The following is a 16,361-nucleotide window of genomic DNA, read 5'->3' on the forward strand; positions in this document are numbered from 1 at the left end:
TTCAGACAAAAATGGGAAAAATTGAAAATTTCAGAATCCTGAAAATCCAGAATCTGTCTACCAAAAACTGATGGCGTTGATAAATTGATAAATGGATAAGCCTAACAATAAGATAAAGAAAAAAGAAGAATGTGGTGATTCCAAGAATTTCTCTTTCTTTCTTTGCGTCTCTCTATTTCTCTATCGCTCTTCTTCCATAAAAATCTCGTTCCGCCTCATTCATTCCATTATCTCTTATCAATTTATCGTCATCCGCTTTTTTCCAAAAACGGGAACAAAGAAAATAATCCAGAATTTTTGCTATTGTTAGCCCAAAATGGATATATATGATCACTTATTCATTGATAAACACAGGGGAAGTGGAAAAAAAAGTTTAAAGGCGCATAACAATTTTCAGAAAAAAATTAATAGAATTTTTACAAAAAACTCGTAATTCATAGGGTCTGGGTGTCTTAGTTTTGTGGGCGGAAACATGGAAAAATTAAAATTTACAACAAAAAAAAAATTATGCAAGTGTTCCGCAACCGTATGACGCTACAGGCGGCTTCAGTTGGTCCCATTGATGATGATGACGTGGCATTGTTGTTGCTGGTGTTGGCCGATGAAATTGGGGACTTGGTGGGAGATTAACTATTGTGGGCGTGGCTGATGGTGAGGGGGCGGAGCTTGTGCAGCAGCCACGTGGAATGTTTGGGTAGTCTGAGATGATGGTGGTGGCGGGGTCATGGTTGAGATGGATGGTATCTGGAAAATTATGGTTTTGAGATTCAGGGATCTAGAAGTTTAGAGATTTAGAGGTTTTAAGATTCTGCGTTTCTGAGATTCTGAGATTCCGAGATTTTGTACTTTTGAGATTCTGAGATTCTGAAATCCTGAATTTTAAAGAATCTGAGATTCTAAAATACTGAGATTCTGAGATTCTGATATTCTGAGATTCTGAAATCCTGAATTTCAAAGAATCTGAGATTCTGAGATTCTGAGATTTTGAGTTTCTGAGATTCTGAGATTCTGAGATTCTGAGATTCTGAGTTTCTGAGATTCTGAGATTCTGAGATTCTGAGATCCTGAGATTCTGAGGTTCTGAGATTCTGAGGTTCTAAAATTACGGGACTCTGAGGTTCTTAAGTTTCGATGGTCTAGTTTTTTTTGAAAATTTTAAAATTTTCAGAATCTCAAATTCTCAAATTTTCAAATTCAGATTCTCAGATTCTCAGGATCTCAGAATTGTCGAATTTCTTTACAGCTCAAAGTAAAAAAATGAATTCTGTAGATTCTGAGATTCTAGAATAACGGCGTTCTGGTTTTCAAAATTTTGAAAGCTTCAATTTTTTCTGAAATTCTGATTGTGAGGCTTCGGGATATTAAACTTTCCAAAATGAAAAAATAATACTTGTTAATTTTTTCGCGGCAAATCACCTCTGTTGTTCCGTTGCTCGCCAGTGAGATCCGTTGTTGTTGCTGATTGTTGGCGTTCATTTTTTGATGGACAAGCGACGCACCGTCTTCGTTTTGCGCGTGCATTTTGCGTAATCTGAAATTTTTTAGTTTGAAAAATTTATGATTTGATCTGTGAAGAATACCGTAAGACCTCTTGTCAACTTTGACTCGAGTTATCTCAGTCCCATTGAGATATATCAAAAAGTTTTCAACTGATAAAATGTTCTTCATCTTATGATGAACATTTTATCAGTCGACCATTTTCTGATATCTCTCATGATACCTGAAATAAATTGGGTCAAAGAGAGCTATTAGAAGAATTACGGTATATTTTGTGAGAAAAGGGGTCAATAGAAACTATAGATGCAAAATAGAGAACCAATCACGATAATTACGATAGATAATTAACAAAACAAAATAAATTGACGATAACGATATTCATGGAATATTTAAACTTACAAATCGTTGAGAATGACCATCTTCTAGGATCCCACTGAATAGAGGAATGAGGGTAATAGGTTCAGGATATTTATGATTTTTTGTGAGGTTTTTAAAGGTACGGCAAGGTCCTTTAAAGGCTCCTCGGAGGTTCCTCTAAGGTTCTTTTAGAGTTTCTTAAAGATTTCCTTAATGTTCCTTGAAGGGTCTATTAAAGATCCTTGAAGGTTCTTTAAGGATTACTTCACGTTCTTCACAGGTCCCTTAAAGGTGAATTAAGAGTTCCTTAAAGATGCTTTTAAAGAACCTTTGAAGGTTCTCTAACGATAAGAGGTCAAAAGTACTTTTTAAAGAAATGAATTGAAAAACCCATGGCCCAGGATTTAGTGATTTCTAGGCCACACTTACTTATTGCGATTTTGTCTCATAAAGTTCTGAATCTTCCTAGCGGCCGCCTGCCTCTTCCGGTGTCTATAACGATAGGCGACCTGGATAGTCGTCGCGGCTCTTTCGCGGAGCAAAGTTGAGTTGGTTTTTGGAACTTGAATGCAAATTGTTTGTCCATCGAGTGTTGGATGTTCTGGGACACTGGCAATCACCGCTTCAACGGCAGCGTTGTTCTCTTCCTTGTCGTTGCGCTGAAAATTTGGAATTTCTGAATTTCCTGGTTTTCTGAATTTCTGAATTTTGTGGACCATTTCAACTTTTGAGATTCTAAAGTTCCTAGATATTCTGAATTTCTGAATTTCTGAATTTCTGAATTTCTGAATTTCTGAATTTCTGAATTTCTGAATTCCTGAATTTCTGAATTTCTGAATTTCTGAGTTTCTGAATCTATAAATTTCCAAATTTCTGAAAAATTCCTCACCTTTCTCATTCGAAAATGCTTCTGCATCACAATGGCGGCATTATGAAGTTTCTTCAGATAGCAAAACTGTTTGTATCTTCTATAGCAACCTTGAATCTTCAACGCTGCTCGTCTCTCCAAATCCTCCTGTCGGCGAGTCGTGCTCCGAGCACGGTACACACGATAGGCTCGTTGAATTGTCATCGCCGCTTCGTAAACGTCCCGTTGCTCGTCATCTAAAATATCGATTTATAAATTTTTTGAATTTTCAGATTTTTAGGTCCTTGTGACATTATAAAATTTCAAAATCTCTCATTTTCGAGCCAAGTTATGCCTCTTTAAATTTGGATGACCTAGAAAATCCCGTTAGATTCCTAGGCCACCACTTTCTCCGTACCACAAAATCCTCTATACAACAGATGATCGTCGGCATCGAGTGTGGACCGTTTCGGGTTCAATTGTGAGTAAACCATAATTTTTTATAAAATTAAAATTTGATTATTATTTCTCCCAAGTGGTGGCAAGAGGCACGGCTCCACCTGTGCTGAAAAGAGTACTGTAAAGATGGAAGAGGATTACGGTAGATGGGAAAAAAAAACGAAGCAAGAGAACTCATTTTAAGTGCTTGTAGCTAGAAAAAAGCGATTTTTCGAAGAGGAGGGTACTGGGAATTCTACTAGGACTCTTAAAATTCAGAAGCTAAAGAAATATGCCAAAACCGACACAGCTCAACATTTGAGCTATGTGGGGGAGTAGTTCGGAATTCGTTTTGCTTCCCGAACGAAACTGATCTCTCCCTCTCGCTTCTCTACGTCTCTCTACCTCAAAGTGCTCTCTCACAGACAACAATTGTCTCATTTTCCTCCCAATTGACGTCATTGGGTGCGGTGCAAGTTCATAAGAAAAGAAGCAGATGACCCCCAGGAGTTCCGAGGAAAAGTAAGTGTGTGTAGATCAAATTTTGATTAAACAGGTGACCTGGAGATTAGATGATCTAGGGACTAGTCACATTTTCTGATTGATTGATTGATAGCGGGGTTGTGAGATTTTGATATTTATAGGAGGATAAGAATGTCAAATTGAAAGTGGAAGATTCTAAGGGAACTTCTGGGGTTTTTGCGTAACTCAGCAGTGTTTATTACAAATGTGCTCCATTGCGAACAAGTATACTGTAGTCCCTACATCATTTTCAGAACTTTTCATTTTCTGAATTTCCGAATTTCTGAATGTTTCAAGTTTTACGGTATTTCCTGGAATTTATTATATTTTGAATTTCTGAGTTTCTGAATTTCCGAATTTTTGAATTTCAAAAGTGAAATTTCTGAATTTCTGAATCTCAGAATTCCTGAATTCCAGAATTTCAGAATTTTAGAATTTCTGAATTTTAGAATTTCAGAATTTCCAAACTTCAGAATTTCGGAATTTCAGGATTTTAAGGTTTCGGAGTTTCAGAATTTCAGAATCTCAGAATCTCAGAATCTCAGAATCTCAGAATCTCATAATCTCAGAACCTCAGAATCTCAGAATCTCAAAATTACAGAATTCAGAATCTCAGAATCTCAGAATCTCAGAATCTCAGAATCTCAGAATCTCAGAATCTCAGAATCTCAGAATCTCAGAATCTCAGAATCTCAGAATCTCAGTATCTCAGAATCTCAGAATCTCAGAATCTCAGAATCTCAGAATCTCAGAACCTCAGAATCTCAGAATCTCAGAATCTCAGAATTTCAGAATTACAGAATCTTAGAATTCTTTTTTATTATTTTTGAAACTTCGAATTTCAGATATTGGGAGATTTTTCAAAAAACTCTGGAATTCAAACAAGTTTAAAAATTCCGAAAAATTAAAACTTTTCTGACCTGCTCCTGATGTTTGATAACCTCTATTTTTTTATTCCACAAAGAAAAAAACGACTAATTTTTTCTTGTTATCAACTGATAATCAAAATACGTCATACTTTGATCATAAGGTGTCATTAAATTTATTGCATTTTTTAGATCATTTCTTGCACATACTTTTCTGAGGGAACAGAGCACAAATAGTCTGCAAAAAAAATACTCAAGACCATTTTTTGTTGATTCTGTCACCCGAGTATATTTACAAGAAAATCGGCCACCCACGCCGCGTTTTTTGATCGGATATGAAGGATTTTGGGGCACATTGTGGTCTAAATTTAGGAATATTGGATTATGAGACAGTGGGATTCGGGAATTCTAGAGAAATTGAAAAGCCTATAAATTCTTAAAACTTGGAAATTCAAAAGTTAAGGAAGAACAACTCTGGAACACTCAAACGTTCTGAAACTTTATTGTTAGAAAATTTGGCACATTTTGGGGAGAACTGAAAATCCAATTTTCTTCTGGAATTTCTGGAATTCCTGGAATCTTAAAAAAAAGAACCAAGAAACCAAAAAACTTCTCAACAGATCAAAAAGAATTTTCGGAGAGTCTCAGGTGAGAACTAAAGAAAACAAAAACAAAATATTTCTCTTCTCACACCTGGAACAAATAAAAAGTAAGACGAAAAGAGGTGAAAATGTGCCGAAACGAAAATTCGAAATTCGAAATTTCTGGAAGCTTCTGGACGGCGGCGGTGAGATCAAAAAGAATTACGAATTCTTAGATTTTAGAGTAAAGCAGATTTCAAAATAAAAAAAAAACGAAAATTGTCATTCTCCGATTCTTTCAAAGGCGACTGATCGGCTAGACGGTCTTTGAGAAAAATCGGTCGATGGGTGGAAGAAGGTTAAACCGAATATCTTCAAGTGTTCCATTGACGTCAAACCTCTTGCTCCGAAGAGGAGGATATATCGGAGGGGTCAACGATCTTAAGAAGATCGGAAAGAAGAGCAAAGGATGAGCAATCGAAATAGATAGATAGATAGATAGAGAGAGAGAGAGAGAGAGAGAGAGAGAGAGAGAGAGAGAGAGAGAGAGAGAGAGAGAGAAGCACAGTAGTGTTTGCACAAACTGGGAGTCAGACCGTACCTAAAAATATCAGATGTTTCTGGCCTAGGAGCCACAAATGGTGGCCTAGAAAACTAAGATGTTGGCCTAGGTTTCCATAAAGCCACGATTTACTGTTCTGAGCTACAGACCATAGAATTTCTGAATTTTTGAACTTCTGGAATTTCATGATTTATTTTCGAATTTCTCAACATTTCGGATTTCCTTAATTTCCAGGAAATTTTTTTTTTTAGAAATTCAGAAATTCAGAAATTCAGAAATTCAGAAATTCAGAAATTCAGAAATTCAGAAATTCAGAAATTCAGAAATTCAGAAATTCAGAAATTCAAAAATTCAGAAATTCAGAAATTCAGAAATTCAGAAATAACCAATTACTAAAATAACCAATTACTATTTATGTTGGTTTTTTTCTTATCAATGATAATAAAAAACTGTACAGCTTATTTTTATTTTTGTTCAGAACTTCCAAAAAAAAACTCAAAAAAAACGTTCTCTCAGCGTCAGCTGCAAAGGTTGGGAACCAAAAAAAGTGAGAGAGTCTAAAAAATGAGAGACGCAGAGAAAAAGTACTCGGAGACTGAAAAAAAAACGAAAGGAAGCAAAAAAGTGTGTTGTGACGTCATACAGGTGCACACAAAAAATATCTTCTTTTTCTTTTTTTTGGCTCATTACCCGGTGGATTTCTCGTGAAGTTTTCGTGAATTTCTCAAAAGCTTGACATGGTTTTTTGAGCCCATTTTTACCAAATTTTCAAAATTTCGAAAATTCAGGCTCACCGTTATACTTAAGGTTCGCAAGTCGCTGCTGAATTGGGTCGACGAAGCGGTCCACGTGATGAGAGAAGAATTCGCCGAGATCTCTGAAAGTGGGGATTTTTAGGATTTTATGGTTTTTTTTAGTTTATATGATTTTTCTTGGGATTTTAGGATTCAATTTTTTAGAATTTTATATTTTCACTTTTTCGGATTTTTCAGATTTCGGTATTTGATCAGATTTTTCGATTCTCAGATTTTCCGAGTTTCAGATTTTCAGACTTATAGAATTCCAGAATTCTAGATTTTCTGGTTTTCGAATATTCGGGTTTCAGATTTTCAGACGTTCCGATTTTTTTTCGGGATTTGGAATTTTTTATAATTTTAAGCTTCTGGGATTTTTGTGATCTTGGGATCTTTCTAAAGATTTCGGATTTTTTGAGATTTAGTTTTTAGTTTTTTTTTTGTTGGGGATTTTGGGATTTTTGTTTTGTTTGTTTGGGGTTTAATTGAGATTCTGTAGTTTTCAGATTTAGTGATTTTTTGTGATCAGACTTCTAGATTTTCAGGTTTTCGGATTTTCAGATTTTTATGTTTTAGATTTTTTTTCAGATTTCTTTTTTGGTTATCAGATTTTTTTTCGGATTTTCAGGTGTTTTATGATTTTGGGATTTGCTCGGATTTTGGTTCCTTTGTGATTTTCGGAATGTTTTGGAATTTTTTAGAATTTTCAGATTTTAGAATTTCGTGATATTCAAGATTTTGCGATTTTTGAGATGGACTTCGGAATTTTTTGGGATTTTGGGATTTTTAGGGATTTTTCGATTTTTTGATTCTAGACTTTTCCGATTTTCAGGGTTTCAGGCTCTAAGATTCTGAGATTCCGTGATGTGATTTTGAGGTTCTGAGGTTCTGAGATCCTAAGATTCTGAGATTCTGAGATTCAAAGATTTTGGAATCTTGAATTTCAAAGAATCTGAGATTCTGAGATTCTCAGATTCTCAGATTCTCAGATTCTCAGATTCTCAGATTTTCAGATTCTCAGATTCTCAGATTTTCAGATTCTCGGATTCTCAGATTCTACAACTTTTGAATTCTCAATTCTCAAGGTTTTCCATCTAATCTTTCGATCTCTCTTCCCCAGTCATCAAAAATCCATCTCAAACATAAAATTGCCCATTTGATGACATACTTGTCAAACTCCAAACTATCACTTTCAAATGTATTTGCCCTTGTAGATGAAGAAGCGAATGATCGATCGTCGAAGAACTGAAAATAGAACTCTCTTTTTGTGTGTGGGAGGAAAAGTAAAAAGATGAAACTACTTGAAATAATACAAAAACTAACATTGGTGGCGAACAATTGTGCAGAAGTGAGAGCGCTGGTGCTTGTTTCGGTGGTCGTTTCCGTGGACAGTGGCGCTTGTTCTGGGAATCTGCAAAAATAGGGATTTTGTAAGCTGCCCGGTCACAGCTATGAGCAGATTGTTAGAAAAAAAAAATGCTTCGAGGAATTTTTTCGAAAATGCACAATGCAAATTTTTGGAGTGTCGTTGCTCGTATTTTCAAGCATTGGCTTAACTTTTGTAAGTTGGGGGTTGAAGGTCATCATCGTAAGATGTCCTAAAAATGGCCTAAATTCTTCTGTTGTGTTTTCTGGGACATTTTGAAATGGTGGCCAAACTTGTACAAGAAGTTGGACTTTTTAGGCCACCATGGTAACATGGCCTAGAAATAGCTTAACATGCCTCTGCTGTTTTTCCAGTTCATTTTTCTTGGTGGTTTAAATTTAAAAGCTGGGTATTCTAGGCCCCCGCTTAAAAATTATCAAGGATTGGATCTGGTATTCCCCTGGTGTGTCTTCTAGATCATTTCGAAGTGGCGACCTAACTTTTGCAAGTTGGATTTTCTAGGCCACCATGGTAAAATGTCCTAGAAATGGACTGACATGCCCATGGTGTGTTTTCCAAGTAGTTTCAACTTTTCTAGCATGTTGGCCTTTCCAGCATGGTGGCCTAACTTTTTCAAAGTTGAGTTTTCTAGGCCACCATGATAAAATGTCCTAGAAATGGCCTAAAACGCGCCTGGTGTGTTTTCCAGGTCCTTTTAACGTGATGGCCTAGAAAACCCAATATCTAAAAGTTAGGCCATCACTTCAAAATGGGCGAAAAACCAGTGACATATCAGGACATTTTTAGTGTATTTTCAAGTGGTGGCTAGAAAACCCAACTTGAAAAAGTTAGGCCACCAAGTTGAATTGACTTGGAAAACACACCAGGGGAATGTCAGGAATGTCAGATCATTTCCAGGCCATTTTACTATGGTTGCCTAGAAAATCTAAATTCGAAAAGTTAGGTTATCACTTTAACATGACCTAGAAAACGCACCAGAGGCTCGTTAGGTCATGTATAGGCCATTATGGTGGCCTAGAAAACAAAACTTGCAAAACTTAGGCCACCAAGTTAAAATGATCTGGAAAACACACCAGGAGCATTTTAGGCCATGTCTAGGCCATGGTGGCCTAGCAAACAAAACTTGCAAAAGTTAGGTCATCACGTTAAAATGTTTCCATTTCAAAAATTCCTCGATTAATTCTTCGAAGCCGTGACAAAAAGATACGCTGACTATGAGCTACTCGGCTTCATTTACAGACGAAAAACTCACAAGTCTGCCCTCGACTCCGCTGTCATCATATCAATATAATCGTCCACAATTCCAGACTCTGCGGTCATCGAGGAACCCGGTTGTTGATAAAACATCCCTCCACAATTATTCATAATACAATTCTGCTCCTCTTCATCTCGATACGAAACTTCCGAATTTCCTTTTATCCTCTCCGGCAACGCCTCAATAATCTGTCTCGCCAAATCTGCCATTCTCGCGCGCACATTCGGTGTCACCATGATTCCAGGACTGGTAACTGCTTGAAACAACCGAGCCATTTTAGGAGAATCCGGTACATGAACATCCGTATCCATTGCGATTTCCACATGTAGCTGTCCCATACATTTTGCATCGCAGCATGACTCACAATCCTCGTCACATTCTCGAGAAGTTCCTGTCTGGAGGATAGATGGTCCTTCGTACATTTCAGACATGATAGAGTAGGAGGAGTCACGGATGAGTTCGTCTGGTTTGTCATTTGACCTTCCGTTGAGCAATGTCTCACTGGTGAACGCTTTTCCGTTTGTCATCACCCACAATTCGGTCGCGTTGACTCGCTCTTCCTCGTTGTCTGGAAAAAAGAGATTGGGATTTTGAGCTTCGCTCTCGGAAGCACTTTGAGCTCAATTATCTCGGTTCCTTCATAAGACACCAAAAAAATTCCAACTGATAAATTATTCACCATTATATAGTCGACATTTTATCAGTTGAAAAATTTTTGATATATCTTATGAGAACCATATAATTAAGCTCAAAATAATTAAGCTCAAAATGAACGTAGAGAATGTGATTCTATGTACTAGAAAAATGCGAGGGGTGAGGCTCAATGAATCATTTCAACCCGCTTATTTTTTCCAAAAATGGTATTGGTTTTAATATGAGCTTGTAGAATTTTTCAAGTTCTACAATTCTAGATAAGAATTAACAAAAACGGTTAGGTTTGAAGCAAGTTACAGGGCAAATTCTAAGTTGATGGCTCAACTGGAAATATAATTTGAAACTGAAGCATTTGAGCTTGACAAGTTCTAATCTTCAATGATTTCTGATCAGGAAGCTGCCGTAAGCTGTCAATTATCTCAATTACTATGTACGATGTCAAAAAGTTGTCCACTGATAAGATGTTTCTTAAAAGACCCTATTACAGGTACGGTAACTTGTGCTACAGGATAGTTATTGATAGCGATGTTGACTTCAAAAAACTCAGACTCACTTTTCTCGGAGACCATATCAATCGAATCATCTGGAGCCAACTCGGCCGCTGTCCTCCCTCGATCATCCATCACATGCATTGCACTCTCATCGATCGACATTATCAACCGAACAATTTTCTCGGAATGACACCTAAATGCAGTATGCAATGGGGTACTTCCGTCCGAGTCCCTCGCCATAATATCCAGCTCTCGGCATGCTGGAACTTTCCGGCCCAGGTCGATCAGTGCTTCGAATAGCCGTTCATAATCAAACGCGGCAGTTAGGTGAAGAACAGTTTTCGATGGGAATTGACTGAGCCCATTTAGGAGTTCCATTCGGAACGTTTGATGGTGAGAATGGGAGATTTCGTTGTCGATTTGGTGTACGAGGTTTGTTAGGACAGATTCCATGCATGATGATGATTGAATGTTCTGGAAAAAAAAAGGTATTGTTGAGGATTTCAACTGAGCTCGGTTACCTCAACCGACGAGTACGCATTAAAGGCGCATGCAATAATCCGGATCTTCTCAAAAATTTGCATCAACTTCTCATCGTTCTCCTTTTGCAGCTGCTCTGGTGGTTGCTCATAAGTAAACTCGACGGCTGTGGAGATGGGCTGCCCATTACAAAACACCTGCACCTGGACCACTTCCGCTCTAACCGATGGTGGTATAACACAAGACAGGACACCAGCATGTATCAAATTCGCTGACATCATTCTTCCTCTTCCAAATGAGATCTTATAACCATGACCTTTTCGGTAGTACCCTCCAACGATCAGCATCTTTTGACCTCCTTTTATCGATGAGCTGGACGGACTCATTTCGATAATGGGGATCAGAGAAGAAGAGTTGATCGAGGACGACGGCGTAGCTGGTGGTCCCATCGGCGACTCTTGAGACCCACTTCGAATTTTCATCTTCTCGGCGAACGCGCTAGCTGGTGTCGAGGAGGATTTGATGGAGAGTTGTTGGTAGGAGGCGTCTTCGTCGAAAGTGATCGGTCTGGAATCACCGTCACCGGATGGGGAGCGAGATTCCATTGCTTGGTGGTTGGCGTGCGCTGAGCGGATGGCTTGGAATGTGTGAATCGCTGGGACGACGGTTTTGTCGGGAGAGGAGGTGTTGTTACAGCCGAAGCGTTTGAGCATCGTGCCTGGAATTAATCAATTGGTTGAGCACACCGCTAAAGGATGAGCTACACTGTTGCAGCCGGCGCAGTCAGCGTAAGCTGGCATATATGAATGGAATACGGTAGTCCTACTTACCAATATGATTTGCATCAATCTCACTGTTCGCCGATGGTTGTCTTCTCAATGCCACTGAAGACAATCCTTTTCGGAAAGCCGAACTACACGAATTCCGTCGTTCCAATTCCCGAGCTCCCGATGCTATGGGTGGCGGTGCTTTCGGTGTAGTGGTAGCTGGTTCTTGAGGTAGAGGAGATGTTGGTAAGTTGATCCCTTTCTTTTTCAAATGTTCATTCACTTCGATGACTAGCTGATCCGCGTCTTGGTAGACTGAAAAAACGCGAGGTGAGCAATATGGTAGTTGAGGAGCCTATCTAGAGACCATAACTCGGTTCAAACTTGGAACTTCGGTTTGAAATTAAATGAAAACGCAAGACTTGGCCAGATTTAAAATATGAAACACAATTCGACTATCTACGAATCTTGAGTTTTGAACCCCGGGGACGTAAAGGAGGCCGATGCTTCTGACCTATTTCGCCTTGTTTCACAGTCTTTGGCAGGACATTCGCCACTCAAATATGGTCGATATTAGTACCATTTTGTAGATCTTGACAAATGCTAAATTTTGCTTTTAGTTTTAAACAAAAAGTCCGAAATTGAGCCAAGTTATGAGCAGGACACGGAGTTAGCTCGTGGTCCAAAAAAGGGGGCGAGCCTTGACGACAAATTGTATGGTGCATAACTCGGTTCAAAACATGAATTTCAGTATGAAACTGAATGAAAATGTATAACTTTAGAAGATCTACAAAATGATATATAATTCGATATATCTAAACAGCGAGTATCCAACCAGAGGCAGCGAAGGGTTTGGGCTAGAATAATTGTCACCGGTAGCACCGGCCTCGTTGACGACATCAGGTTTGAAACTCGGCTTTTCAAGATAGTCGAGTTCAATATTTTTCTATAGTTCTTGACAAGTGCTACATTTGACTTATTGTTTCAAATAAAAAGTCCATGATTGAGCAAAGTTATGAGCCGGCCCGATTGAAACGGATCATGAAAACATAATAAAACGTCCCTCCCCTAAGCCGCCCACTTTGAGCCCATATATCTCACTTCCTGGGAAAGATATCAAAAAATGGTCAACTGACAAGATGCTTATCATAACATGAAAAATATTTCATCAGTTGACCACTTTTTATTATCTTTTATAGAAACCAAGATAAATTGGCTCAAGATTGAAAGTTAGAAGGGGGTTCTATTGGTTACGGTATGTCTTTGATGACTCTTTTTTAAGCGCTGAGTTCCAAAAAACATAACTTTGAAAAATGAAAATTCACTCTACTGCAAAACAAAAACGTTCACTTGCATATCGGGAATAGCTGCTCATGAAGCTGTTGTAGGGACACCAAGACGTTGTTAGTAATCATGCTCCTCGCAATTTCCTCAGCCTGATCGTCCAATTTGTTGTCCGTTTTCTCATTCAGATAGTGTACCAGCACGTAGGGACTCTGAAAGAAGGGATTAACTTTTTACGGCCAGATTGATCGGTCAAAGTCAACATTGCCAAATAAAAATGTTGGATTAAATAGAATCCGATCCGTTTTATGGGTTTATGTCGGAATTTCACTAAGCAGTCCCTATTCCAGCAAAACTCACATCTGGCAAGAAGTAAACCCTTCTATGGAACGTTGGTACAATTGCAGAATGCACATATTTGGCCTCAATGGCTTGGTCATGCCCGCGAACTTTCAATTTTAAATGATCCTCTCGGCTATTTCTTCCATTATTCCGTTTTCGCCAAATGTACCCATCGCTTTTGAACCACGAACCGTCGAGACGCGGGAAAATGAATTGAGAGCTGGAATGACAGAGTTTTAAGTATTTTTTGTCTGTCCGTGCATCCAGATGTCTGCGAAACATACCCTGAACACGGCCTTGGAGAGGATTGATTTTTGATACAGTTGGAATAGGGGTCAGCACATGCCGCGAGGATTATATTGAGGATTTCCTGGAAAAAAAGAACTACAGTAACCTCTAACTATTTTCCTCCGAACCTCGAGAAGAAAGACAAGAAAAACTACCGTAACCTGGTGGGATAAAACCATGAAAACAAACAATATTTTCCAGGTTATGGTAGCTTAAAAAAATCTTACCGGTTTAGTATTCCATTCTGTTTTGAAGTCGGAAAAATACTCGATTGCCGATGGATATGGAGCATTTGAACTGGTTTGGAGAGGATCGGAGGGGTAATGGAGCTGAAAAATGGAAGAAATTTCGAAGTTCAGAAATTTAGAAATTTGGAAATTTTGAGATTCTGAAATTCAAAAAAAAAAACTGAAATTCTGAAATCCTGAAATCCTGAAATTCAAATTTCGAATTTCAGAAAATTAAAGCTTCTGATAATTCGAAAATCAAAAATCAGAAATTCAGAAATTCTGAAACTTCGAAAGTCTCGAGAAGTTCAGAACTCCGGAAAGGAAATCCGGAAAATCGGAAATTGAAAAGTTCAGAAATTTTCATAAATTGAAAAACTAAGTAAGAAATTCCTAGTAAGAAATTCCTGGAAATCCTGAAAGTTTCAAATTTTTTCAGATTTTGATGAAATCGAGAATTTTAGAAATTCAGAAATTCAGAAATTCAAAAAAAAATCTGAAATTCTGAGTGTTTAAGAATCTGATATTTCAAAGTTTTGAAATTCTGAAATCCTGAAATCCGGAAATTCTGAAATTCTGAAATCCAGAAATTCTGAAATTCTGAAATTCTGAAATTCTGAGATTCAGAAATTCAGAAATTTCACTTTTGAAATTCAAAAATTCGGAAATTTAGAAACTCAGAAATTCAAAATATAACAAATTCTAGGAAATACCGTAAAACTTGAAAAATTCAGAAATTCGGAAATTCAGAAATTCAAAAGTTCTGAAAATGATATTCAAAAAAAAGAGAAACTTTGGAATTGAATTCTGAATTCCTGAAATTCAAAATTCGAATTTCAGAAAATTAAAGCTTCTGATAATTCGAAAATCGAAAATTCAAAAGTTCAGCAATTTTCATAAACTGAAAAAATAAGAAATTCCTGGATATCCAGAAAGTTTCAAAAATTTTCAGATTTTGATGAAATCGAGAATTTCAGAAATTCAAGAATTCAAAAATTTTGAATATCCGAGAAATTGAAGTATATCCAAAAATTTAAGAAAATCCAGGAAACCCCAAAATTCCATAACTCCGAATTCCAGAAACTTTTTAAAAAATCGAAAAATGCTCACCTGAATTCCGCTTTGAAAATGATTATTGCTCAGATTCTGCTGCTCAGACTGTTGTTGCATTTGGGGGACACGAGTCGATTGAAACGACTTGTGTCTCCAAAAATTAAAAAAAAACTTTTTTCCGAAGAGAGAAACTTCCAGAAGAGTCCGATGAGTTCCTGTATAAATAATGCATTAGGTGTATATGTATATCATCATGTAAAAGGTGAAAAAATTTATAGGAAAAAAGAAAAGTGCTTCTGGAAAAAAATGTTTCAGGAGAGAGAGAGAGAGAACAAGACAGGAAACGTGCAAAAATGGACAGGAAAAATGCGAAAAAAAAGAAAAAAAACTAGAAAATTTAATCCGGAGATAATCGATAATCGGATTGTTGGTGATTAAAAAGTCACATGTGATTATCTGTCGGGAAATTTTTATTTGAATTTTTTGTAGAGCAGTCCATTAGAGAGATTGAAATGGATGGATTTATTTGAAAGAGGATAATACTGAATTTATTTTTTTGAGATAAAAATAATTTTATCGGCTACAAAACTACGAAAAAAAAAACATTTTTTCAAGCACCTGCTTCTTAAAAATGATTAAGTTTTGTTTTCGGGGTAAATTGAGTTTTTGCAGAGATGAATTTTTAGATTTTCAGATTTTTCTGAAAACAGGAATTCAGAAGTTCGATAATTCCAAAAAAAATTCAGAAATTCAGAAGTTCAGAACTTCACAACTTCAGAAATTCAGAAATTCAGAAATTCAAAAATTTAGAAATTCAGAAATTCAGAAATTCAGAAATTAAGAAATTAAGAAATTCAGAAATTCAGAAATTCTAAAATTCTAAAATTCGGGAATTCAATAAATCATAAGTTCGAAAGCTCCAAGATTCGTGAGTTTTCAAAAATTCGAAACATTGAAAAATCTCAAAAATTTAGAAGCTCAGAAACTTCGGAATTTCCAAATAATTCTAAATATTCAAAACCTTTTAGAGTCAGCATCCGACAATTCAAGAATCAAAAAGAATTTTCAAATTTACAAAATATCAAAAATTAAAACATTCTGAAAATTTAAGGATTGAATATCAAAAACTCTAAATTCTGAAAAATCCAAAATTCCGGCAATTAAATGATTTGAACATATCATTCGAAAAATATTATTGAAAGACTTGAAAAAGTATTCAACATTTTTTTCCAAGAAGTGTCAAATTTCTCACATTATTTCCAGAAAAAAAAAATGCTAAAAAGGCAATTTCCATCTAATTGCAAAAAATTCCCCCGCGCAATTTCCAGCATAAAAACGCTCGTAAAAGTGTCACACCATAAATTTAGCACTGCTATGGAAACCCGAAAAAAGAGAGATATTCCAAAAAAAGAGCAAAACAACACTTTTGATGTGCTCTCTCATGGCGATGAAATAAAAAAAAACGTGGTGTGAGAGAGAGAAAGAGAGATAGTGGAAGAGGAGAGAGACGCAGAGAAGAATAGGAAGGAGAAAGTGTAGAGAAATTTCCCGTCTTGCTCGTATAATAGCTGTGGAGGGGAGAGAGGTGGCGGCGGGAGCAAGTGAGGGTGAGAGAGAGAGAGAGAGAGAGAGAGAGGGGGGGGGGGCACTGGAGAAGAAGGGAAAGAGC

At 37.0% G+C, this 16,361-nt stretch overlaps 2 protein-coding genes across 2 annotated transcripts; one reads left to right on the forward strand and one right to left on the reverse strand.

Annotated features, from left to right (window-relative positions):
- Nucleotides 1-505: 505 nt before the first annotated feature.
- Cbr-camt-1 lies at nucleotides 506-14,809 on the reverse strand (the record flags this gene model as incomplete). The annotated part of the gene is made up of 17 exons (XM_045241814.1): nucleotides 506-744; nucleotides 1,417-1,531; nucleotides 1,897-1,930; nucleotides 2,284-2,513; nucleotides 2,744-2,958; nucleotides 6,465-6,547; nucleotides 7,633-7,721; nucleotides 7,788-7,875; nucleotides 9,104-9,674; nucleotides 10,314-10,725; nucleotides 10,773-11,449; nucleotides 11,562-11,813; nucleotides 12,853-12,994; nucleotides 13,143-13,344; nucleotides 13,409-13,494; nucleotides 13,640-13,741; nucleotides 14,750-14,809. 17 exons carry the CDS (start codon nucleotides 14,807-14,809, stop codon nucleotides 506-508), a joined length of 3,597 nt encoding a protein of 1,198 aa, XP_045095132.1.
- On the forward strand, nucleotides 3,636-4,469 carry CBG13476 (the record flags this gene model as incomplete). Its single annotated transcript, XM_002630048.1, has 2 exons — nucleotides 3,636-3,661; nucleotides 4,151-4,469. 2 exons carry the CDS (start codon nucleotides 3,636-3,638, stop codon nucleotides 4,467-4,469), a joined length of 345 nt encoding a protein of 114 aa, XP_002630094.1.
- Nucleotides 14,810-16,361: the final 1,552 nt, after the last annotated feature.

Source organism: Caenorhabditis briggsae (genome assembly GCF_000004555.2).
Source record: "Caenorhabditis briggsae complete genome, chrII, whole genome shotgun sequence".
NCBI lineage: Eukaryota > Metazoa > Nematoda > Chromadorea > Rhabditida > Rhabditidae > Caenorhabditis > Caenorhabditis briggsae.